Below are 24,496 nucleotides of genomic sequence, written 5' to 3' on the forward strand. Positions count from 1 at the left end.
TTTTTGTGGCCAGGCAGAGAAACTCATGTTTTGTCAAAAGAGGAAATTAGATGTTGTGCCCCAGGAGCCTTGGGGTGGGGGGGGTGGAGGGTATGTTTTTCAGGATTGGTCACCATTAATAGCCAGCCAGCCAGCCAGCCAAGCCCGCACACAGAATGCACAGCCTCCTAAGGGGTAGATTCAGGCTTTGAAGAAGCCTAAAATAATATAATTTTGGATGCCTTCTTTAAGAAAAATAATACAAAATGACGAGTACAAATTACATAATAGGGTCTTGGAAGGGCCGGCGTAAGTGGGGGGACAATGAAGCTGAAGTCCCATTCGTTTTACCCTAAATCCACCTCTAGGTCCCCTCATGGAAGACTCCGCCATTTCCATCCCCTTTTCCCTGGAAAAGGCAGATTTCAGGCTATGAAAGCAGAAGGGGCGCAGTCTATGAGCAGAGGCAATAAAAAGCCAAAGACACAAGACTCTGCCAAACAGTGACTCAAGCAGGATGTGAGAGGTGTCTGCAAGCATTTGAAGGGTGTCAGTCGAGAAAGGGGAAAAGAAGTGTTCACTGTTCTGAGGTGGACAGGGAATGAGGGATGCAATTAAGCAAATTAAAATGTGCACAGAATCCATCCGGAAACACTGGCTAACTGTATTTTCTGATATAGTAGCGTGGCATTTCCCATGGGAAGCACTTAAGGATCAATTGACTCACTGGAAACTGGAATGGGCCACAAAAATGTGCTACCAGGAAACAGCCCCGAGTCTGTTCCGAGCCCTGAATTCCATGAGGCTGACACGAGTGTTCTATAGGTTAGAACTGGCGTGGGGAGGAGGCCAAAGGAAGAAAAGGAGAACCATCCAGCAGGGAGGAGCGGCCACCTCCACCCACACTGGCTGACTGGTGGGGGGACATGTGACCAAGGAGGAAGAAGTCCGAGGCGAGGCTGCCACCCAGTGTTGGAATGAATCCTGTGGCCAGGAAGCGAGCGGCCAATTTCAACCCGAACTGTAACCCCAGAATTCCCACACCTTCATCCAAAGGAGAGGCAGTTCTGTCGAAGTGCAAAAGGGGCCCCTGGGCGACAGGGCAATCATGCCTGGGCACAAGCATTTGTGTGTCGGAGATGCTGTTAACAACAGTCTAAGAAGAACCGAGAAAATACTAGGTGACAGAAATGAGATCCAGAGAGGCTCATTTGGCTAAAATATGGGTTAGTCCAAAGACGCTGAGGAGAGCCTGACTTTGATTTCCTAAACTAACCGCACAAATATAGAAAGAGGAACACCACGACTCGGTTAGTGGCGAATCTGGACGAGGTGGAGGCAGGGCAGGGCAGGCAAGAGAGGCTTTCATTCAATGTAAGCCCACCATGAGTCCAACAGGTGTTATTTTTATGATACATTAATTCCGTGCTGATATATTTTTCAGTCTGTTCAGCTTTTCATGGGTTGTTCGGTCAGAGTGGCGACTTCCCAGTTCCTTCTGTGTGGAACCAGAACAAGAAGGCCGTCCCAGGATGTCTACTAGGAGTGTCCTAAAATTACAGGTTCCTGGGTCGCCCCTCAAGAATTACTATGAAATCTCAGGATGGGGCTCAGGAATCTGTATTTTCCCAAAGTTTCAAAAACCGTTCCGATGCTTAGAATACTGAACTACTGCTCTCGAATCACGGAGGTCTCTGAGAACTTAACAATCAAGACAAGTGGCTACAGTGGATTCTAGGAGGGCCTCTGAGAGGGGTGCAGTGCGACAAGGACAGAGAGCGGGGAACTGCTCTGAGAGAGAAAAGAAACATTTTTGAGGAATGGGTGACTTTGACCCTAACCCTGATGAGAGGCAGACCACCAGGTGGAAAGAGAATAAAGACATTTCTGGTAGGAGAACCTGCAAAGGCGCGGAAGGCGAGCGTCTACCGGGTGTTGAGGAAAACACTTGCAGGTGCGGCCTGTCTGCCCCTGCTTGTCTTCCCAAGTAATTAGCTCGGTTTCTGAGAACAGAATGAACAATTTGTACTTCTAGGTGACTGGCAGCAAGAATAGATGCAATCAATCCTCTTATTCATTTGTCAGATTTTTTTTTAAGTTTTAGACACTCTTTTTTAAAAAAATAAAAATAAAAATTGTCATTCTTTTACCCGAAGGTCGGGAGAGAAGCGGCAGACAGCCATAGTGGCTGACCCCTAATTACAAGACTCTGTGCTCCTCTCCTACCCAACTCCGCCTGCATCCCCACCCCCACCCCACCCAACACCCTGGCTGTCTCAGAGTTCCATGTGAAGGGGCAATGTTCACAGTCCTTATTCAGGATGCTAGCTGGAAGGTGGAGACCACCAAAAACACAAGAAACCTATTTCATATCCATGAGTCCTAGGAAGCCCTGACACTGCAGATAATAGAGTGTATTAAACAGAGAGAAAACCCTCCGCAAGGGAATGGGAACCTTTGTACTAATGCCGACCCTGTACTACTTACGTCTGCCATACAGGCAAGCCCGCTGCATTCATACCAGTCACCTAGGGAATGGCAGAGAGATGGAAACTAAGTCATTTACTTTTTAAACAAACTTCCCTCTGTGAATGCAGGTTCTTGCTTTTCTGTGATTAATCCCAAATCCCCATGGGCAAGCTCCCCTGTGTAATCTCCCGGAACAGCTGGGCCACCACTGTATGATCAATTATTAAATGCCTAAGTTCCCTGCAAGGTAGTGATTAATCATGAGGCACTCCAAAGAGAGAGAGAGAGAGAGAGACAGAGAAGGGGTGGAGGGGGAGGGAGGGCTGGTGTTCCGTCTTTCAACATTAAACCAAAGAGATCTGGAGCCTAGACAGCATCCTGCAGTCCTCCGGACAAACTGCAAGACTCTGACCATGGCCAAGGTAACCAGCTTCCTCTGACTCTTTTAACAGGTGTGCCTGTCTCATCAATTTGTTGTGTTAAACCTATGTTAATTACAAGTTTTTCTGTTAACCTATGTTGACGGAAGAATCAGGGACATTTGGTACCTATGCCCTTCTTAATGAGCTGAACCCAAGTGTCAGGAAAGCCAGTCTTTGTCCCTTTTCTAGAGTAGAATCGTCTCGGCGTGGGGCTTGTCAGCACGTGCAATAATATAACTTTACTTATGGCTGCTACTTCTTCAAAATCACCTCAAGGAAACCACGGCAAAATTGGATTTGTTCTTCCAGTTCAAGAGGCACGTGGATTCTGGGGGGAGAAAAGCATGGTTGGAGGAAGAGATAAAATAAGCGATGAGGGGCCATGGTACTACAGTGTGAAGATAGTTCTTGAAAAGGATCTTGAATGGATTCCCATTCAACTATCAAGCTAATTCTTGAGTGAGGCTCCTTGTGTCTATCCTTGGTGGAAACCCCTGGAAGCAACCTCTTTGGACTTCATTCCAAGCTTCTTTCATCCTTTGTTTCTTAACTCACTCATTCCTTCAATTAGTTGTGACCTTGGTACAAGGGGTGAGGTTTACTATTCTTATTTCTGAAAAAACTGCAGAATGTACAAGAGCATATAACTTGAAAAAAATGAGGGTAAAGTTAAAATCTGATGTGATGTGATATGATGATGATAAACAAATTTCTAAAGTGCCTAAATATTTACACAAACTGATTAATGAAGATGTTTTACCTGGAAATGTATTTCCTGTTCAGGCCATGGAGGTGAAGATAATTAGAAGGGATAATTCATAGTAAAAGAATAATAGCTAAAACCAATAGGACTTTCATAACTAAACACAAGATGAAAACATTCTCTCTCTCTCTCTCTCCCTTTCTTTCTTTTCTTTTCTTTTCTCTCTCTTTTTTTTTTTTTTTTTTTTTGACAGGCTGACATATAACTTCCACATCTGGCAATATAAGCTCTTTCTTCTTCCAGGTGCTGTGGTTTTTCAGTCCTGACCAACATCACCCAGAGTCTTGCACACTTTGACCATTCTTGGTGGATTTAATTTGTTTTGAATGCTTAAAAAAACAAAGGTCAAATTAGCAGATTGCTTTCCAGAACATATTTTGTATCTTGGTTTCTACATACACATGAATCTTGTATATTTCTTATCACCATAAAATAATCTGCACTTTGTCGGTAGCACGCACTATTTCAGTCCTTGCGAAGCCTAAGCCACAAACTGTTACATTTCGAAGATAAAGTTCTCTGTTAAATGTAGAAAATGTTAAGCTGGAGATGATGAGAGAGGCAGATTAATGGGCCTATCCCATTTAGCTATGGCTTTATTTATGTCTCTTAAGCTAAACAGATTTAGGTCTGATTAATTCTGCTATGAGAGATCCCCTGGAAAGCTCAAAATGGTTTACTTTAAGAAGCATCTGTCAGCAGCTAAGCGTGGGCTTGTTTTCCATTCAGTATGTATTAACACAATCGTATAAACCACTCCATAACACGAAGTGCAAGACCTGTCAGATTTATTTTTCTAAATAAATCCGGCTCCAGCCCACCACTCCCCAAAGTTGAAACGTCTAATTTTGGCCATTTTTCAACTAGCCATTGTCTTCTCTTGGACTAAAGTAACAAGGTGAGGGGCTCCAGCCAGAGCCACACGGACCACAGATCCTTCTGCTTCCACACACAGGGTCCACACTGCGAGTCAGGCATGGCCACTGCATCACGCAGTGGCAATGACTTCCAGGTTCCCCTCCACCGGCCAAGTTCACCTTTTGTGTGAATCCATGACCATGACACTCAGTGTCCAGCTCCCATGGGCACCACGCAACCATCTCCTATTTGATTGGTGCATCTGAGCAGTAGTGGGTGAAAGCTGGATCCAGATAACCACCTCTCTCAGAACCCATAGCACCCTCGGCTCTCCAGAGCTTTCATGAGCCCCGCATCCCAGTCCGTCCACTGTTTCCTTTTATCCTCAAGGCCCCAAAGCCTCTATCTGCACCCCAGGCCTATGGTCTGGTTCCATATGGATTGACAGGACATACCCTCTTCACTTCTCTTAGAGGGTGCTCAAATGCAGGGAAGAGGACACCAAAGGTTCATAGCATTACCATAACACATACCTCGGCAAGTCAGTACCTCTTAATGCAGACAAAACCAAAAACAGTTGTGAGCAAGAGCATTTAGAGTGCTCCCAGTTCTTTTTTTCAACCTGATACATATACTAGCCTCAGTGGCTTCATCACTTTCTGACGGAGGCTATTATCAATGCCAACTCAGACCATCCTGTGGAAGCATTTTAACATAATGAGCTCCAGGCACTCCTGCAACCAAGCTTCCACGGCTCCTTGGAGGAAACCCCCAGCAGCTGGGTGTGCCGGAGGTTAGGGAGCCACAGGGAGGGGTGTCTGGGTCTCCTAGGGGGCTCTGGAGTCAGGCTCTCCCCTTGTCTGTTACAGATGGAGCTCCCGAAGGGCTTCTCTGGCCAACGGACATTCATATCTGCCGTCCTCAGCCTGCTATCACTCAGCCTCTCCACAGCATCCCTGCTCAGCAACTACTGGTTTGTGGGCACACAGAAGGTGCCCAAGCCCCTGTGCGGAAAAGGTCTGGCAACCAAGTGCCTTGATGTGCCAGTGCCCTTGGATGGGGGCGGCAACAACACACCATCCCAGGAGGTGGTGCAATACAGCTGGGAGACTGGGGATGACCGCTTCTCCTACCGCACCTTCCGCAGTGGCATGTGGCTATCCTGTGAGGAAACTGTGGAAGAACCAGGTAGCCTCCTCACCCCCCACCCCCCACCCCCGCTGCCTGAATTCCTCCCCCCCCCCATGGGCTCTTATGTAGACAAAGGACCAGGGGGAAGTCTGTAATGCTCCTCCACATCCCATTGGCCTCACTCCCAAGCTCAGCATCTGCCACCTCTCTACTGTGTCCCTTCTCCTTAAGACCCCCTTCCAATAAGATCAAAAGTCTACCTGGCATTTCACTTCCTGCCTGTCCAGTAGAATTTCTGGTTTAAAATAGCGTTACCTTTAAAGAGTTCCATTTAGACTTCCAACACTGTAAGATTTTCCATTCCCGCAAATTAGAATTGCTGTTTAGAAACAAAACAAGGAGAAATGACTATTACAGAGAAAGCCCTGCGCTGCCCAGCTGTGACCTTATATGGATAACTTCACTTCTACAGGCCTTGATTTTCCCATTAGTGAGATGGATCCAAGTAGGTCAACCTCTTTGTCTCACAAAGTGTTTTTTCTCCCTCTCAGTGTTACTGTTACAATTGTTAAAGTAGGGGAACTGAAGCTCAGTGAGGTAACCAGGTCCTGTAAGGACACCTGCAAGGCGCTGAAGACAGACCCTCCCAGGGTTCCTGGGTCAGCATGCAGCCCCAGGGGAGGGGCAATCGGACCGAAGTCACCCTTCCCACTTCCTGCACAAAGCACTCATGGGGCACATGGTAGTGAAGTTTTTCTAAGCCCAAAGTCATGGACAATTTGTGATCTGCTACTTCTCCTGGTTTGGGCTAAGGGGAAAAGAAGATGCAGGAGGAATATAAACATGTGTTTATTTGCACTGATATTGAAGTTATTACTGTGCTCCTGAACACAGCTCCAACCCGTCCCTTAACAATTCAGAGCCATTCAGACCAGTCGTACAGGGGCAGCAAATGGTATTGATTAGCACTAGGGAACATAACCGTCTTCCCTATCAGGAACTGAAGAGAGAAATTAATCTTGGATGGCTTTTGTCTATACCATTCATTCCTCCACACATCCCTAACTGCTTTCAAAGAGACATGGACTGCCTGCCTGCTGTACATCTGGCAGGCACCGTGTCAGAGCAAACAGCAGGGCTGGCACCGGGCGTGGGACTGGGGAAAGACTTCCTCCCAATTTGCCAAGGAAGCACATCCTAGAAGCTGACCCTTGTCTGTTTCAGGGGAGAGGTGCCGAAGTTTCATTGAACTCACACCACCAACCAAGAGAGGTGAGAAAGGACTACTGGAACCTGCCGCGTTGCAAGGCCCACATCACCCCACTGTCCGATTTGGAGGGAAGCGGTTAATGAAGAAGCCTTCCCTCCCCCACCCTCCCTTGGGGCTTGTGGCAAGTATGTGGGTTTCATAACAAATCTAGTTGTCGTTGAGTTTGGGGGCCTCTCTGCATCTAAATTGTACTGTGATCTCCAGCCTTTCTCCTCTTCTGAGCCCCGTGGGCGACCCAGATTCCTTCTAGAGCTGACTGTCATTCATATGCAGGAACAGAGCAGCAGGGACCAACTGCTCACACACAGAAATCCGCTGCGGCTCTGGCCCGCTCCTGTTGCCAAGTAACCAAGTTGAAAGCTTAGGTTTTTCCTTTTTTTCCCTCCAATAGTTTTTTTTTTTTTTAATAGAATGAAGAAGGGGAGGGAGGGAGGGAGGGCAGGAAGGAGGGAGGGAACAAAACTGTCCAAAATTAAGAAAGAAAAAAAGGAAATAAAAATGATAAATAGCAAAGCTATATTATTACCAGATTCGGATGACTTCTCAAATCTCTCAACAGTCTTGCCAATCAAGTTTACTTGATTATATATCGGCTACTGAGCAGAGTGAGTGGTGGGGTGACAGCAAAGAACCCCAAATTAAGGAACACTCCCACCTGGATTCAGGTCTCATCCTCCCCTTCTCTGATGCTGGGAGGCTTTTCTCCTCTAACGGGCAATATTGAACTTCACACCCAAGTGCTCGCCCACTGTTCAGCCGCTTCACTGGCGGGGTGACAGCACTTCTTCCTCTGGTTTCTGACAGAGATCCTGTGGTTATCGCTGGGAGCCCAGTTCACCTACATTGGACTCGAACTCATCAGTTTCCTCCTGCTACTAACAAACTTGCTGTTCCCTCGGAACCCTGGCCGTGGGCTCAAGCTGAGTGCCTTCGCAGCTCTTTCCTCTGTCCTGTCAGGTAAGTGCCCCCAAAGCTGGGGAGGTGGGCTGGCAGGCTGCAGTCTGCCCCCTGAGGGGAGGAAGGAGGAGCCCAAAGGCAGCATAAACGATGGAGGAATGAGATACAGTGCAGGCATCTGTCACTTTTAATTGAGATAACATGTGGAGTGTCGTATTGGATCATTATGTACTTTATGCCATGAAAATTTTTTATTTGCAAATTTTCTTAATATGTAAATTAGTTTGGTTTACTTTTCAACTGTGACACACAGCTTTTCAAGACTGTTGGCTAGAGAGAAGCATATATAGTCAAGAATAAAGCTCACAGTAGGGGTGTGAGTGGGAAGAAGCCCTGAGAGCAGCATTGACTCACATCTTCTCCATAGCTCTAAACCTAAAGTTGGGGACATCCTAGTGCAAAGATCCACATTCAGGAAGTCCCCATCACAGATCAGTCTTCCTGGAAATGTGGTGGCCCATGGATGACAGGCACAGGCTACACTGACACAAAAGGAGGAGGTTGCTCTAAAACCACGTTCCCTGTAGATGGCAACGTCAGCCTTTCTCTGAGGGCGTTGCCTTCCTGTTCCCTCTGTAGGCCTTCTGGGCATGGTGGCCCATATGATGTATTCACAAATCTTCCAGACAACCGCCAACTTGGGTCCAGAAGACTGGAGGCCACATGCTTGGAATTATGGCTGGGCCTTCTAGTAAGTGCTTACCATCTCCTGAAACTTTGACCCCTCCCCCAGACAACCTTCATTAGATTTGCTCCCTCAAGTAATCAGTTACTTTGTTTCCTTGGCCTCCTCTTCGTCCCTCCTCCCAGAAGCCTGGCAGTCAGAGGGCTGGACCATCGGGCCAAACCATCGGGCCAACCCCCCTCATGCCCCGCCTTCTGCGGGGGTTCAGAGTGGGTCCCTCTAGCTTGTTTTGTGAGGCCGTTGTCCAGTTTGTTTCTGCTGGTACAACTGCAGCAATTGCTTCTTGACCTGATTAAGTATGTTGCCCGTGGGAAGTGAAACTGATTTTGTATGGCTTATGAAAATGATGCCTTATATTTTGAATATTTTATGATTCCACATATTGGAGGACAGAGAAATGGAGAATTAGTCTTGAAATTTGGGTTGAATTCTATTCCCTGTGAATGGTTTGCTCTTCTATAATGAAGAGTAACTTCTGCCTACCTCCATTCTTATTCCGCCAAACTGTGCTATAAATAAAACTTCCCCTACAGTCATTCTCTAACCCTTAAAAAACTAAGGAGTCAGTGATTTTAGCTTTCTCTTTAAAAAGGAAAAGCAACAACTATGACAAAACAAATAGTCAAGGTCAACGTCTCTTTAGAGTTTCTCATTTTCTCCCTTGCAGAACACTCTATTCAATGCATAGGTGCAACTTGAATTTACATTAACTATCTGGGTGAGCGCTAAGTGCTTTAACGGTGCTGAAAAGACAGCCCCAGGCTGGAGTCTCTATGCTACAGTAGGCAACATGGAAAGCTCTGCAGGTCCGTTACAAAATCCTGTCCCTTTTCTCACGGTATAGTCCGTGCTATTTGACCCAGGAGTCTTTGGTCTACTCCTCTAGCCACCATATTGGTTTAGCTCATCCTTCTAAGCCACCTTTGGCATTACAACTACAGAGCTCAGACGCAAAACTCCCATCAGAAGCCTCCCCAGACTGAGTCTACTCAGTCTGTCAGAGGCAGCAGACAGAAGCACGTACTAGCAGGTGGTCTGGCCTTAACCATCGCTCGGCCAGATAATTGGAATCCCTCACAACATCCTGTTCCCTGTTCTACCCAGAATCATGGGGAGATTTAGGGGTTTGACTTGTCACATGTTGAGGACTGTTTGATAAGGTTCCGTAATGCCTTTTCTTCTTGATCTTTTAATCTCCTCTTAATCTCCAGCTTCACTTCCATGCATTACAAACTCCCTTAGGCCGAGAACCACACTGTTTTCATAACAGGCAAATCCCACTGGTGCAACCTCTAGTAGCTCCAGATTTGCAGTGAGCGCCCCCTGAATGGCCCTCAGAGATGCAACTCTGTGGGCCCTCGAAACTGCTAAACTCAAAGCAAGGGAAGAGGCAGGAGGGATGATCACTCCGGCGTCTGAGCGAAGAAAACTCTTTGGCAGGGTGTGGTGGGGGGAGATGGAAAAGAAAGGTATTACACTGGGCCATGTCCACTGTATACAGCCAAGCTACAGGTCTACGGAACCTTGAGAGATGATACGAAGGTAACCACAGCTTGAGAAACAGCAGTCAAAAAAGTTGTGTGTGTGTTTCTATCAAAAAAGAGGCACACCAAATACAAAGAGCACAGCACTAATGAGTACTCAATTCAGTGAAAATGAATCCATTAAACTTCTAGTCTGACTTTAATACTGCACACTTCATTCTCTTTTACTACGAGACGTCTGGAAGCACCCTACTAAGAAAGATGACCCCAGTCCCCTTCCCACAGTTCTTTCCCCGCAGTGTAGTGGAAGACCGCACAGCCAGGGCCCTCCATGCCTAGGAGGCATCAGCCTAGTTTACTAGTAGGAAGGAATCTATTTTTTCCCTTTCTTTTATATAGCAATAAATGTGTACTTTATTTTTTGACTTAATCTTTATTGTATTTTTTCCATGACCATTTAGTCCCTAAACCCCCTCCTCCCAGCAATCACCACACGGTGGTCCACATCCACGAGTCCTTTTTCCTTTTTGCTCAGTCCCTGCACCCCCTAACCGTACCCCCAATAGCTGTCAATCTCCTATCTATGAGTCTGTCTCTATTTTGCTTGTTAGTTCAGGTCACTAGATTCCACATGAGTAAATCATATGGTATTTGTCTTTCTCTGACTGGCTTATGTCACTTAGCATAATGCTCTCCAGGTCCATCCATGCTGTTGCAAAGGGTAAAATTTTCTTCTTTTTTATAGCTAAGTAGTATTCCATTGTGTAAATTCCCCATAGTTGTTTTGCCCACTTCATTTTTCTGTATGTTTGTCCCTAGCATGGCCTGGGTTTCCTTCACCTGCTGCATGGCATCTGCCGTCACCACCTCCAACACATACACCAAGCTGGTGCTGGAGTTCAAGTGCAAGCACAGTGAGAGCTTCCAAGGAAACCTGAGTTGCGTGCCGCTTCACCACCAGTGCTTCCTCCAACAGGCGTCAGGCACAGCCCACCCCAGGGGCCCGTTGCCCAGCTACCACCAGCACCACAATCAGCCCATCCGCTCTGTCTCTGAAGGGGTTGACTTCTATGCGGAGCTACAGAACGAGAGATTCCAACAAGGCACCAGCCAGGGGTTAAAAGAAGAGCTGGCTGGGTCACCTGTAGAAGAACAGTGTTAGGAGTAAGTGGGCTTGGAGAGCAGGCTGAGCCCAACCTTACTTGTTTGTTATCAACATGTGAACAAGCCAAAGTCTGTTTCTTGAGAATGGTTTTTTAGAGGTTAAGAACAAGGGTACGTTCAAGTATAAGTTCAAGGGGCAGGGCGGAGGGCTGGCACCTGGGACCCACTGCTCCCTTTCCTCTTACAGTTCTGTTACCTTTCACCATCCGCCTGTCTCACACATTCACTTCTCTCCTTTACTGATTGTTATGTGCTGGTTCTCCTAAGCATCAGAGATAAAAAGAACAGTAAAATGCAGCTCTTGCTGTCTAGGAGTTTACCACTCTAGTCACCTGTCTGGGACTTGGAGAAATGGAGATGGGCAGATTGGCAGTCAGTGACTGTGGCCTGGTTTCCCAGAGTGCACTGGAGTTTCCTGGGAGTCACAGAAGGGGAGATGAAGGCACTCCTAGGAGTTTGTTCCCTGGATGTCCTTCACCCTGTCTATTATACTTTCTGCATACACACAGTGGACACCCAATAAGAGTTTAATTAAATATCATCCTAGAAGCCATTAGGAGATGTGCGTGGATGGGAAGTCTCCCACCACATGCAGAGACAGGCCCACTTCCAGGAATGGCCTGCTGAGGCTGTTTGGACAGGACCATGGGTCCCCAGTGGAGAACCACACAGAAGACATCTCCAGTGAACGAGGCTGCCACATACGACCCTCTCTGGATCCCCGCCTTCTCATCCATCCACAAGGGAAAACACACCATCCTTCACAGCTAAGAAGAATGAGAATGGCCACACATGTTCCTATACACAGTATTTATTTGTTCTGTAACAATTCACATTTCAAATAGTGCTTCCTGACAATATACCAGCTGGCTCTTCTTTAACATGGGCAATAGGATAGCAATTCACATTCATGGGGTTGGTACCATCATACCACACTAGAAGGGAGAGTAGAGACCATCTGGGGGATGAGGAGGACGTGGTCTAGAGTATAGGGGAGGACCTGTGAGGGAAGAAAAGAAGAGATTGGGAGGAGAAAGACTCCTGCATTTGCAGAAGTCATTACTACTACTAGGTAGTTGTCACATTGGTTTTGCTGCCAAAGCCACGTTGGGAATGAAGAAAAAAATCTGGGCGGGTGGGTGCCAGCAAGGAAAAGGAAGTTTAGAGACACAATGAACAAGAGACCAGCACCTGTGCCAGTCAGATGGAGCTTCCTCAATCTTTGCCACCATTTCCACCCTCTGTACTTGCTGCAAGAGGAAGAAGACACCTAGAGCTTGTACTATTTTTTTAGCAGAGATTCAAACTTATTCCAGTCAAAATAATCCAGGTTAATTTGCAAATACACCATGAAGAATTTAAGGACTTTATGTTTTTTTTTAGCTTCCTCTACATGTTTCTGGGGCTCGGCCAGCATAAATACAGTCTGCCCGAAACAATCCCCCCAAATCAGGTCCTAGGAAAACACCTTCACATTTTACTCCTGCCTAAAGTGGATGCCTTCCCAGAAAGCCTCAACATGGCAGAGAGCCAAGTTTAGGCCTAGAGGGCTTGGCCCAGGCCACTGGACCACCACCCAAGTTTTAGCTATTCAGTCAACTATAAATTTGTCTTTAGAATCCTCTACTAGACTGAACTAGATAGATCCTAGGCTCTTCTACCCAAATAGATTCAAACCCTAGAAGTACATCTGGAATCATCCCCACACTCCTGGGTATGCTATAAGTGGCCCCAGTTCACAGTAAGTTGACGTACACATGCCCCTACACATGCCCTCTAAAGTGTTAAAGCCAAACCTGTGTTCACAGGCGTATGGCAGCAAGGTGTCCAGGAAGCTGGCACGGCCAACCTGCAGGCCGGGCTAGTGCCTGGGGGGAGTTTTGCAACCAGCCTTCTATTACGTCATAATGCCTACCAGAGGGGCAACATTTATATCCCTTGAATTTAGGGTTCCTAATTCTCAGTAATCTCTAAATTTTCTGGAATTCCTTTGTGAACACAAGCTAAATAGATACAGGCTCTAGGAAAGAGAGAACCTGAGTTGCACTCAGCAATGACCTACCCACATTATTCAAGAAGGAAAGCAGCTCTTCTCCAGCTAACGTGGGGTCTTCTGCTGAACAGACAATGACCTAGAAGTTTCGGAGAGAACCTGATGGAAGTTATATATACAGGAGAAGGGAGAATCACCGGAGGAAAGTCTAAAGAACTTAACCAATTATAAAAGTTCTAGTATTTACATAGGAAGTTTTCCTCAACATACAGTGCTTCAAAGGCTCTACAAGAAAGGAGACGTGCAGGGCACGCTGGCTGCATACCAGACTCAAGAGCAAGAACAAAAGTCCAAAAACAGCTTTGCTCTCATGCAAGCAAAGCAAAAATATCCCTGAATAAAAGAGCAAAAGAGAAGCAGTGAGGAAGACAGCTAGTAGAAGATGCTAAGAAAGCAGAGTAGCGACGAAGCAGAGAGAACAATATCTGCCCCCGCTGTTCCTGACCTCAGTTTTCCTCTAAGCTGAGCACAGCGTACACATTTACCACAATAAAAAAGATCATGACCAGCAGAACAATCAAAACCACATGGTGACATATGGACCTCGTCTCTGCTTCCCTTACAATGGGAACATGGTTATCGTACAGTCGCTAAATATGTAAGCATGGAAGTGTGACGCGGCAGGATACCCAAGGCAAGGAAGGGGTGAAAATGCTTATCCAGCTGGGGCGGTCTCCCACTGTCAGTGTTTCCCTCTGCTGCGAAGGTTGGGACGAAGCCGAGGACAGGCAGGGAGAGAGAAGGAGAGAAATGAGGAGTGGCCTATAAATCGATGGAGGCCATATGGAAGCCCTAAGGTGATCACACAAACCAGATGTACCTTAGGACAAGAAACTGGGTCCCTGGAGCTCAGGACACATCTAGAAAACATTTCATCACAATGCTGAAAAAATACACGCATGGCGCAACGCAAAACAAAATATTCCAGTGAAGAACTTCACTGGAATTTCCCAGAAAGAGTTTATAAATTAGACATACAAAAAATAAAACATAAGATTCACATTTCCAAGTTATCTACAGAGTACCTGGTGGAGGGAGTTAATGCACAGACTGAAAAAGTAGGTGAAGTGCCCCAACCAAAAGGCTCACGCCATCATCAGAGAGCGCCAGCATGCCTCCCACGGTGCTCTGCAGCAACCACGGAGGTGGCGAGGTGAGGTGAGACATCTTCCTTCTCTCTGAAGCACTGATTCTGCACTCACAGGGGAGGGACAGTATCCACTCTGTTCACTTCTGCTCCAGCTGAAGCTTCCATCAGACTAGATCTAGGCAGAAAGGTGAGAGTATCAGTGACTTTCATCTTTTTCACGGCAGGGAAGTGGAGGAAGCCTCTATTTTCCTGTCCTTTCTGTAGCCCCGATAGCTCATAGAGGCCCCCCAGGAAGGCCCAGAGACTTCATATTTTTCCATGACAAGCTCTTGAATATTGAACTAGACCACAGTACTTGGGGGAAAGAGGGGCTTTAGCATTTTGAGCAACATAATTCTATGCAACTGCCCCAAGCCCCACGTTAGCATCACTAGTCCCTATTCAGAAAACGGCAACAGTATCCACCCCTTCAGTTCCTGGTACAATAAAAACGATGACCCCACCTTTCCCATGTCTCCTAAGGGAGATGGTACCCCATTTCCAGCTGAAAGGAACTGAGTACCATTCTCAAGTGGTGACGAAGCACCCTTAGAAAATAGCGCCAGTCCTAAACAACTGGTTCTTGATATGTAACTACTCAAAAAGCACACTCCCGCTCCCTCTCTCTTCTAAAGAGCAATATTGGAGTTGGTAGAATTTGTCATAAACCCTCAATAGTAACCAAATATTTGTGTCAGAAGCTATTCACCTGCGAGGGAGAATCAACAAACTTGATTCGAGAGAGAAATCTTCGCAGCTCCCCACGGCCAATTTTGGGGGTGGTCTCCTTTAGCTGGACCATCTGGCCCTCCATCAGTGCCCACCGTAGACTAAGCTTGCTGACCACCAGGGGTGCTGGGTGGCCCTTGGAGCTTGGCCCCGTTGTCCTGGTAACATAAAAGGCATCCTTCCAGAGGTCGTTAATTCCAACTGAAGAAGGACAAAAACAAGAACAGCTAATAAGGACAGAAGACTTCCACTAACAGTAGAGGGCTTTGGTTCAGCAACTAGATTCATGAGTTCATTTACTCCTTCGTAATTCATATAAGAAATTTACTGAGCCCCCAACAGACACAAGGCACTGAGCTAAACAGTGGGTGTACAGTGGTGAAGGACTGGGTGCCAGCAGAGCAGTGCATTCCTGACTTTGTACCATTTCTTCTCCAAAGCTGTTTCTAAGAAAGCCGCAGATGAGGAAACCACACACACTTGTCAACTGCGGTGACAAGTGAGCACAACTAGAATTTCGAGACTGTCAGTATGTGGTCACATAAGCTGCTACCCTAGTGTTTATTTTGCCTCATCTTTAAAATAGGTGTTGCAATAAAAATGATCTTCATTCTCAATTACCACTACTAAATGTTCACCAAATGACAATATCTTATGGTGACACTGAAAAATAGTTCAGTTAGATCCAATCACGGGGTTCTACAAGCTGACATCTCTGGCCCCCCACTGCACACAAAGCCAGTGAGTAGGTGTGCTGCAAGTTCCCCAAAAACTAAGAAAGCATTAGATTCAACTTTAAGGCAAATAAGTTTGTAAGGAGAGAGCAAGTCTCTGAATGGCAAGAGAATGTGGAAAGACGTACAGGGATCGTGCCAGTTTGGGGTTCCCCAGCCTCCCCCGGCAGGAACAGCAGATTCCCAGGGCCGGCCGGGGGCAAGGAACCTGTGAGGCCGAGCCTAGCAGTGGCTGAGTGTCCAGGCCTCCAAGTTTCCTGAATTACGGGGTCTCTGATACAGGATTCCAACTTTGCTGTATGATATCATGTAGACACATATATAAAGTAGAAGAATACTTCCTCGGTGTTAATGGCGGTGCTGAGTGGTCAGAGTATGGCCACTTTTCTTCTTTCCTTGATTTTCCTGCCATTTCTATGCAATGGGCATGTTTCCTCTTACCAGCAAAGAAAAGTCTCCTAAACCAATGCCCTGGGGAAACATTCTAAGCCGTGAGCTCCTAAAGGGTCAAGAAACTATGCTTATTTGTATTCACAGCCCCTGGTGCTCTGCCTGGCATACCACTGATGCTCAACAAACACCTGCTGAGTGCACGATGCATGAATCATCAGCCTTAGAAGCCCTTAGGAATGGGACTGCACTTTCCCCTCCGCTTGACGCAGATCCCGAAGGTGCCGAGGGTACAGGTCCTCACCCGCTGAGCCTGGTGCTCTTCCCAAGGGAACCCTCTGGCAATGGGCCAGGGCACCAAGGACACCCATGAAAACAAAAGTGGCTCAGCACACCCCCTGCTGTCACCTGAAAGCATACCTCCGTCCCTTGGTAGGACCGTGTGTCCTCACACACAGCCAGCACAGACTCCCACTGTCGCTGGGACTCACCCTCTGAAGCTGTGACTGTGCCCGTGGCATTGGCCAGATCCAGAAGAATCGAGGGGAACGCTGGATGCAGGAGATAAAGGTGGTGAAGGCTGGATGGCTCTGTTCCTGGGATGACATCCTGACGAGGAAAAGCAAAAAGGAAAAGCAAAAGTCACTGCATTCCTGCACATCACGGCCCTTGGACGAAGAGGGCGGAGGAGACCGTGGAGTTTACTCTTCCTCTCAAATGCTAAGACCTGACCCCAAGTGCAAGGAGAGAGAAACTCCCAGATACAAGAGACATATTTCAAAGAGTTCAAAACACTGACTAATCACTAACTTCATCAAACCACAAGCTAGAAAATGCTTCTCAGAGCCCAGCCTCACCCTCCATGAAACCTTCCCTGCCCATCCCAGACCAGTCACAATGCTTCCTCTTCAACGGCGGCAGCACCCGTGAAGCATCTGCAAATGCGGCCCTAGGCTCTCCAGAGGACTCTGCCCCCTTTATCGAGCCTTCCACTGCTGTGGCCAGTAGCCGGGGGGGGGGGGGGGGGGGGGNGGGGGGGGGGGGGGGGCTGCTGTCAGCTTTCGCACGGCTTGGCGGAACAGCACAGGTGCGGAGCGGAGCTCAGAGGGAAGCAGGTTCCTGCTCTGCCCGCTCAAAGGCTGCTTTGTTTCACCCATAACCACCTGGAAGTGTGGCCGACCTAATAAACCCTCCAGAGCCAGTCAGCCCCGCAGGGCAGCTGCCATCTGACAAAGCGGCAAAGGGACCTCCCTGGCTCACTCACGGAACTGGGAGATGCGGCTGGCAGCCCTTCAGCCCAAAAGAGGAAGACAGACTTCTGGTCTGAAGTAACTGCTGAGGTGGTTGGTGTTTGTTTCATGTGACAGGGAACACTGTGATTCCAAGTAACGGAGCCTGAGTGCCCGTCCACCACCATTATCTGTAAAGAGAAGACGACAGTGGGTACAGCCCGTCCTCAGAAGGGCTGCAGGCCAAGGAAACAACACACACACACACACACACACACACACACACACAGATCCAAATAACATACACTAACAGGTCGAGCTTATTAGGTGTGAACAAACCAGTGTTTGGAAAGCACTAAGTAACAACCAGGATCCAGGACCCAATTTTCTCCAGCCCTTATTCCCACCCCACAGAGTTCAAAGGACCACAGAACTCTCAGGTGGGAAGGGAATAGTATAAAGCATCTAGTCCACCTCTCGTTTCACGGATGAGAAAATGAAGGCTCGGAGACAGGCAGTAGCTAGATTGCTCTGTGTCACGGACAGTCCTCAGACAGAGAGCCAGTCCACAGTGGCGGGGCTGAAACCAGACGCCAAGAGCAGCGCCCCATCCCTGCTGCCTCCCTCCCCGACGGCAGCAACGCCTGGTCCCACACTCTGGGCTAAGGGCCATCTGTGTTTGACTAAGGGTGTCACGGCATATGCAGCTCAGCCCTAGGGTAGCCTCAAATTTAGGAGACCATGGTCTAAACAGGCAAAAACAAATTAAGAGAAAATTTGTTCCTCTGTTGAATCTCTCAAAGGATAATTAAAGAAACTGAATTCATTATCCCTGGCAGCATTTACATCTCCTTTCACCCCAAACTCTTCACAGCCTGTCATCTGACAAAATCCCCCAGGAACTGCCCTGTCTCCCTCCAGCCCCCATTTCTTTCTCCTCCATGTCACTGTCCTTCGGTGTCCACAACCACTGCCCTGCTCTTCCAGTCTCTCGCGTCCTGCCCTCCTCTGCCCGTGCCCAGACTCTGCTTCCCGAAGGCCTCAGAGCCGCCTAGAGACAAACCCCTCCGAGCACGCACAGAGGGCGCAGGCTAGCCGTCCAAGATTCCTTTCGATAGTCTGGGAAGAAAACAAGTCTAGAGACATTGGACTAAACAATCTTATCCAGTTACACTTATTGTTTCATCTAACTGTCACAATAACCTCCTGAAGGTAGAAGGCAGTGTTTGTGACCCATCTTATAGATGCAGAAACTGCAGGTAGGTGAACTTAGCTGATGTGCCCGAGGTCACCAAGCAGTGGAGTCAGGATTAGAACCCAAGTCCTAACCCTTAGCCTATCATCAGCCTTCAACCAACCTACTATACCTACCCTTCTCCCCCAGCCCTGCCAGAAATGCCAATGAAAATTCCAATCTCTACCTGAAATTCCTTTGAAAAACAACCAGACATTGCTTCTCTCCTGGACAGCACTGCTGGAAGACTCTCCCTGAAGTGACTCATAACATCGGATCTGTCCTCTGCGCGTGACCAAATAACCTGCTTCGCCCACGCCTTATCCAAATTCCAGAGCCTTGCCTTCACGGCCCTCCATCAGCTCAGCTCATTCTGGTCTCTGGCGGGAATGCCCCTCACCCTGTCCTTGTCTGTCCACCCTGCAAACCTCTTCTCCGCGCCCATGATTTCAACATCCATCCCCTGGGCAACACAAAGCGTCTCGCCAGTCCCTGCACTCGACCTGCTCTCCACATCCTGGTGGCAGCCTCCTTACAGCACCGACCACGATGTGGCGGAGGAGGGCACCAAAAGGCACCCCGGTGACTACGTGCTACGGCCCGTGGCCTCATCTTCTGGCCGCATCTCCACAGACATCATCTGGGTATCCAGCCCAGAACTGGGCACACATCAGAGCACAGGATGAACTGGGTGTTGAATTCTCTCTCAAGAAACAGTACGCAATATATAGTTACATATTTTACACTGAAGACAAAGCAAAAAGCTCGGTCAATTACCAAAAAGAAACTTTAAAAACTCTAATTCTGCTTGTAATGTTAAAGAAATGAAAATTGTATGTCCAACCATTATACCCTCACAATATGCAACCCCACGTAAAATCAGAGGTTTTGTCCCCCGCCTAAAAACCTCACGTAGTCAGTGTCCTGGGCCACGCCACAGGGCTCTGTCTCTGGGCCTCCTGTCTTGGGTTCCAGCCCTGGCATGCTTCCCCACCCACCCCCTCCTCACAGAAATACAGTTCAACTTTCAAGAATCCACTCGGCGTTCCCTCTTTCAGAAAGCCCTTTCTAACAACGCAGCCACCCAGGACACCCTGCCTCCTCTGGAATCCCGGATGCAGCCAGTGTGTAATGAAGTATGAGATTTATTCATGCCTGGCTTTCCCCACCCACAGGCGTTGTTGGCAAGGCTCCAGTGGCCCAACTGCACGTTAGGACCCAGGAGAAGGCATCCCTGTGCAGGAGGAAGGTTAGCTAAAAAAGCTCCCAATGCTGCAGACTTTAGCATGAATTTAAGTTTTCACTTTATCCACTCTGCTAGACATTGAGTCATACTGAAGGAAGGGACCATATTTTTAGGTTGTTTTTATTTCTCCAATGCCTCGAGCAGGGATGCATGCCAATTACAGTTTATATAAGTTTTGATTGATTTGAGTCCTGAGGTTTTACCTTTTTCATCCCAACTCCATCCTCCATCTGCAGAAGGAAGTCTAACACCTGATCGTCCGTGAAATATCCAGGAGTAGGCTGGCTACAAACGAGAAGAAAGTGAGTGATGGACAGTGAACAAAGAAAAGAGGAAAACGATGAGCTCTCCCCCCACCCCCTTCTGCCTCAGTTCCAGATCGCAAACAACTGCTCTGGGTAGTTTTTAAACACGGGAAAGGGAGTCAAAATGGCAAACACGAGGAGCACACGGCAAACCTGGGTAGGCCTTGAAGCCTCAATGTCCAGTACGGTGTGAGAGTCTGCCCCCGAAGCAGGACCAGGGCCTGTCGGGTGGTAATCAGGAGGCTGCTGCAGTTGGAATCCGGTGCCTTCACCATCTGGAGCTGCTCGACACCATCACTGAATCACCAAGACCAACAGTCAGTCTCCCGCTTCACCGAGTTTCCTGACCCGCTGGCTTGGACTTTTTCTCTGGGTGCCCATGTTTGTATGGACTCCTGTAGTCACCTCCCACCTGGGGGAAGTCTGTCCTTCCAGCTGAGCACCATTTTCCTGACTTTTAGAAACCAAGGATCCCTAGAAAATTCATGCAAGCTCAGAAGGAACTCATGCTGGATACTCTGGGAGAGAAAACAGAGCCGAAAAGAACAGGGGAGGGGGATGGAGATCTGAACAGGAGTCCTGAACGTGTGTCATTAAGCGTGGACGGCAACTCCTGGCACACACTTTATCAAATCATGTCTCTGTGCAACTGGAACTATTCTACGTCCCATCCATCAAATTCACTAGAACACGATACTGCCTCAGGAAATGCTAGAAAATGATTTGAAACTTCTACTATTAAAATATGAAGACAATTATTACACAGGTTTAGGGTTAAATGGGTAAAATCCACTGCATATGACAGATAAAGTATATACTATTAGTTAAAAAATAAACAAGGACAAAAAATAAGATTTCATGGATGACTGTCCTCGCTTCTGCCAACATGACTCCTCCACTTGGAGAACAACTCAGGAAGAGTGGGGCAGACACTTCGCCACAGTGTCACAGAGTCATTTCAAGTAATTCTGTCTCCCTGCCTGAAGGCCCTCCAGCCTGGCCCTGCCCCAGCAACTCAGAACCTAAAAAATATTTCTCCTTGCAATCGGCGTGGAAAGGGACCACACGCCAGGGCCACTAACACATGGACATCAACACATCATGTTATCAAGAAAAGAAAATTTCCCCCTCACGTTAACCAGACCAGAAAATGGCATATTGAGGCTATTGCTGTTTTTCCCCAAAACTCTGCCCACACATTCACCAGCCCAACCAAACTCAGAGACTCCATGGCATGTGACAGCTTAGGAGACCCCAGTGACAAGGCCCTACCTGTAAACGTCAATCAGTTCAGACAGGTTGACAGATCTTCTCTTTTCCCACTCCGGCTCTTCTCTCTGCAGGGAAGGTGGTGAGCTGTCCCGATTTTGGGCCTGAACAAAAATGTCCCGCAGGGCGACAGCTTGGATATTTCCTAGCACCATAGGAAGAGCCAACACTGAGAAGTCGAATTTGATAGAACTCTCCCAGGACGAGGGCCTAACACAGCCCACCCAGACTGGTCCAACACGGAGTGAACCAGGAAGTGAATATGCAGATGCTAAACAAAGAGTCTTCTCTTTACAGAAGGCAGCAAGGGAAAGCAAAATTAATAACCTGCAGTGGGTGGGGGCAGGGAGCAGCCCCTACTACAGGAAGTAAGGAAAGGGCTGGTGTCAGCAATTCCCAAGCTTTCACCCCATCTCCCAAAAGAAACCCGATCACATACAGCAGTGGGGAGCAGCCCCAGAAACCAGCCTTGCTTCTTACCAAATCCAAACAGGATGTAGACAGCTCCACTTGCAGTGATGTAAACCTGAGGACCGATCAGATTCCCCTCTCCTACGATGCTGTACTTCACAGCTCGGCCTACTGGACTCCCTGTCCGGCCAGACACCAGCAGAAAGCACAAATCTTGCTGAAGAATTGAAAGAAGGGAGACCAGTCAATAGAGGCCCTATCGTTCCCTAATCAAATCGTTTCTCCCCTCAGTCATTGCTTCCTTGTTAGCTAAGGGTTCAGAAACACTTTCCAGCGTTGGAAAGCACCAAGCCAAACCTTCTTTACTTTATTCCCCTCTAAGTAGAAAGAGAGGGCACTGTCCCAGCCCCTCACTAAGACACCTGCAAAGGGCATCTTTACCGCAGCTCAGGCGATTGCTCTGAAGCACAGCTGTGGCTGATGAACAATCACCTGAGACCAGAACTGTAGCCCAGAGCTAAATACAAGACAGCTGATCCCTGGGTCCCTACCCTCATACCCAGAAATACCCACTAATTTAGTGGTCCCAACAAATATCAATACAGACGCTGATCTCCCATCAAAACATTACATGTCTGGCCTGGCCACTTTCAACTTACTCTAAAGCAAAGATAGGCAAACATTTTCTGTGAAAGGCCAGCTGGCAAATATGTTAGGTTTTGCCAGCCAACAGTTTCTGTGGTAACAACTCTACTGCTATAGTGTAAAGGTGGCCAGCAGTAATACATAAATAAATAGGCTTATGTCCCAATAAAACTTTATTTATAAAAACAAGCAATGGGCCAAATCTAGCATTCAGACCATAGTTTGCCAAGCCCGCGAGGGTTTTCTTTTGGAAAAAGTGGCTGGTTGGGAAATATTGATATGAAATATCAGTACAGTGGCTGGCTGTACTGATATCATGACTTCAATAGGATTTTGACAAAGTTTATCATCCTGAGTTCTTATGGACAAGATAAAGACAAGTGATTTTCCAGAAAAGGAGTCCGTGACAATCCAGAGGGGGGCTTTACTGGGACGTCACAGCAGTCTGCTTGGGGCCCAATCCTATCAGCATTCCTAACAAGGACTTGAAGGAACGAAATCGAAGCTTATCAAAGAACTGAGAGAGACAGCTAATATGCTCTATGACGAACAGTCTTAGGCTGTAAGATGTGTCAAAATCTGGAAGAAGAAACCGGGACATCAGTTAATTGATTAATTAAAAGACGTGGATTTTTAACTGATTATGAGCAAACACTGAATCTTAGAAAGGCTATCACAATCTTTGGCTGCATTAATAGAAATACAGAGTCTCTATCAAGAGAAGTAACAATTTCCTTATGTCACTAAAAGCGATACTGGAAATAGAAGAGAGTTTTAAAAGAGATGTGGGCGAACCGGAGTGCAAAGAGACAGAAATCAAAAAAGAGAGGCCTGGACTCCGTGTAGCATGAGGAACAGTACGAGAAATTGAGGATATTCAGCCTTTACAGCAGCAGGCTTAATTAGCAAGACACGGTTACCGGGTAAAGGGCTTCCATGTAGAAAAAGGATTAGACCCATTAGGAGTAGCTCTATGGGGCTGAACCTGAACAATGAATGGGAGCTATGAGAAGGAAGATTTCTCATCAATGGCAGAATTTTCTAGACCTGACCAAAAATCAAATGGACTGTTTCACAAATCAGTGATATTCCCACCCACCTGAGTTCTCAAGGAAAGAGTGGGTGCCAATGAGCCTGGAATACTGCATCAGAGATTAAGGCAGGCTATGAAGGGGTTAACCACGTGGCTTTTAAGGCCCCTTCCCACTAATGTTCTAGGCCAGATCAGTTGCTCTAACCCCACACCAGGTCAGCCGCCCCAAGCCCACCTCGCCCTAAACCAGATCTCAGGATGCAATTGCCCTAAGTCGTAGACCTAATACGCTTCATTGCTTGTGAAGAACGAGCCTCCCATGTCTGTAGCTTACAGTAAGCAGGCGCCTCGGCTCCTCTGTTGCTGGTGCAGAGGTCAAAGCGGTCAGTATAAAGACAAAGCTAGTGTTCTAAACCCATCACTTCTCCAAGATTCTTCTAGTACGGTCTATCACTTCTGGGGCAGCATGGAGACTATTCCACATCTGTACATTACTGGACAGATGAGTAACTTCTCTGAGGCAAGTTGCGCCCACTTTTGTTTTCTGGCAGAGACAAAAGACCAGAGGCCCGAAGAAGGACTGGCAAGACGGCCGTTCCCCTGTGAGAGCCCACCTCACTGGGAAGGGTCTTGAAGTGTCACCCCATCGACCACCACTGGGCTCCAGACTACACACTTGCCCAATGTCTTGCTAACTGTAATTTCTTTCAAAGAGAACCCCCCCCACACCTCCCACTCTGGGACCTTCAGAAAACCACTGCCTGATGGATGTGCCCATGGAAATCTGCCCTAGACTCTGTGTTTATTCACGGTGATGGAATAAAAAAGATTATGTGAATAATTCCAGAATTTTGGTTCAGTCTACTTCAAGACCGACTGGCAACTTGAAGAAAAACTAAGGGAAAGT

General features: G+C 47.5%; 2 protein-coding genes across 3 annotated transcripts in view; one reads left to right on the top strand and one right to left on the bottom strand.

The window, feature by feature from the left end:
* The first annotated feature begins 2,785 nt into the window (after positions 1-2,785).
* On the top strand, positions 2,786-11,896 carry GSG1 (germ cell associated 1). Of its 2 annotated transcripts, none has more exons than XM_037033779.1 (6): positions 2,786-2,870; positions 5,361-5,679; positions 6,847-7,017; positions 7,697-7,849; positions 8,429-8,540; positions 10,838-11,896. In XM_037033779.1, exons 1-6 carry the CDS (start codon positions 2,862-2,864, stop codon positions 11,178-11,180), a joined length of 1,107 nt encoding a protein of 368 aa, XP_036889674.1. In that variant the 5' UTR covers positions 2,786-2,861; the 3' UTR covers positions 11,181-11,896. The 2 variants fall into 2 exon arrangements, with proteins under 2 accessions (XP_036889674.1, XP_036889675.1); XM_037033780.1 differs by having other exon boundaries at positions 2,791-2,900.
* An 81-nt stretch (positions 11,897-11,977) lies between these two features.
* FAM234B (family with sequence similarity 234 member B) overlaps positions 11,978-24,496 on the bottom strand; it is a 31,695-nt gene continuing 19,176 nt past the window's right edge. Inside the window, exons 6-13 of the mRNA XM_037033778.1 lie at positions 21,981-22,128; positions 21,504-21,645; positions 20,385-20,528; positions 20,130-20,211; positions 17,482-17,637; positions 16,709-16,826; positions 15,074-15,294; positions 11,978-14,500 (exon numbers count right to left, since the gene is read on the bottom strand). Coding sequence (XP_036889673.1) covers positions 14,495-14,500; positions 15,074-15,294; positions 16,709-16,826; positions 17,482-17,637; positions 20,130-20,211; positions 20,385-20,528; positions 21,504-21,645; positions 21,981-22,128 — 1,017 coding nt within the window. The 3' untranslated portion in view covers positions 11,978-14,494. The remainder of the gene's footprint in view (positions 14,501-15,073; positions 15,295-16,708; positions 16,827-17,481; positions 17,638-20,129; positions 20,212-20,384; positions 20,529-21,503; positions 21,646-21,980; positions 22,129-24,496) is intronic.

This window comes from Sturnira hondurensis, unplaced genomic scaffold, assembly GCF_014824575.4.
Source record: "Sturnira hondurensis isolate 20B ecotype Veracruz unplaced genomic scaffold, ASM1482457v3 Scaffold0021795, whole genome shotgun sequence".
NCBI lineage: Eukaryota > Metazoa > Chordata > Mammalia > Chiroptera > Phyllostomidae > Sturnira > Sturnira hondurensis.

Bases quoted from the DNA above. Each gene is read 5' to 3' on its own strand.
- GSG1 (XM_037033779.1), top strand. The intron at 7,018-7,696 runs GTATGTGGGTTT...GGTTTCTGACAG, and splicing joins TCCCTTGGGGCTTGTGGCAA to AGATCCTGTGGTTATCGCTG. The intron at 8,541-10,837 runs GTAAGTGCTTAC...GTTTGTCCCTAG, and splicing joins AATTATGGCTGGGCCTTCTA to CATGGCCTGGGTTTCCTTCA.